The sequence below is a fragment of the Triticum dicoccoides genome, chromosome 4B (genome assembly GCF_002162155.2).
Source record: "Triticum dicoccoides isolate Atlit2015 ecotype Zavitan chromosome 4B, WEW_v2.0, whole genome shotgun sequence".
In the NCBI taxonomy this organism is placed as follows: Eukaryota; Viridiplantae; Streptophyta; class Magnoliopsida; order Poales; family Poaceae; genus Triticum; species Triticum dicoccoides.
Window position 1 is genome coordinate 25,326,251 of NC_041387.1, and position 366 is coordinate 25,326,616.

General features: G+C 65.3%; 1 protein-coding gene across 1 annotated transcript in view; it reads right to left on the reverse strand.

The window, feature by feature from the left end:
• LOC119292450 (proteasome subunit beta type-2-like) overlaps positions 1 to 366 on the reverse strand; it is a 79,800-nt gene that overhangs the window by 1,850 nt on the left and 77,584 nt on the right. The window contains exon 3 of the mRNA XM_037571288.1: positions 233 to 365. Within this exon, the coding sequence (XP_037427185.1) occupies positions 233 to 365 (133 nt within the window). The remainder of the gene's footprint in view (positions 1 to 232; position 366) is intronic.

A 366-nucleotide genomic window follows, 5' to 3' on the forward strand; every position in this document is an offset into this window, starting at 1 on the left:
GAAGTTGGCGGTGGCGGCGGTGCTGAGCGGCATGTTGTTGCGGAACTGGTAGAGGTGGAGGTTCTTCTGGATGAACTCGGTGAACTGCACGCTGTTGCCGCCCGACGCCCCCAGAAAAAAAAAACAAAGCCAGATCGGGTCAGATCGAGACGGCAAAGCCGCCCCCAACAGAAAAGCGAGCCCGGAACCGCCGGGGCGGGCGGATCGGCGACGGGCGTGGAGGGGTGCTTACCGGTCGCCGGGCTCCCCGGAGGCGCCCATGAGCTTGTGGGAGTCGAGGAGCATGATCTTGTCCTCGTCCGTCTTGTGGACGAGGATGCTCTGCACGGCGGACGTGTCCGCGGCCACGACCGCGAAGTCGCGGCC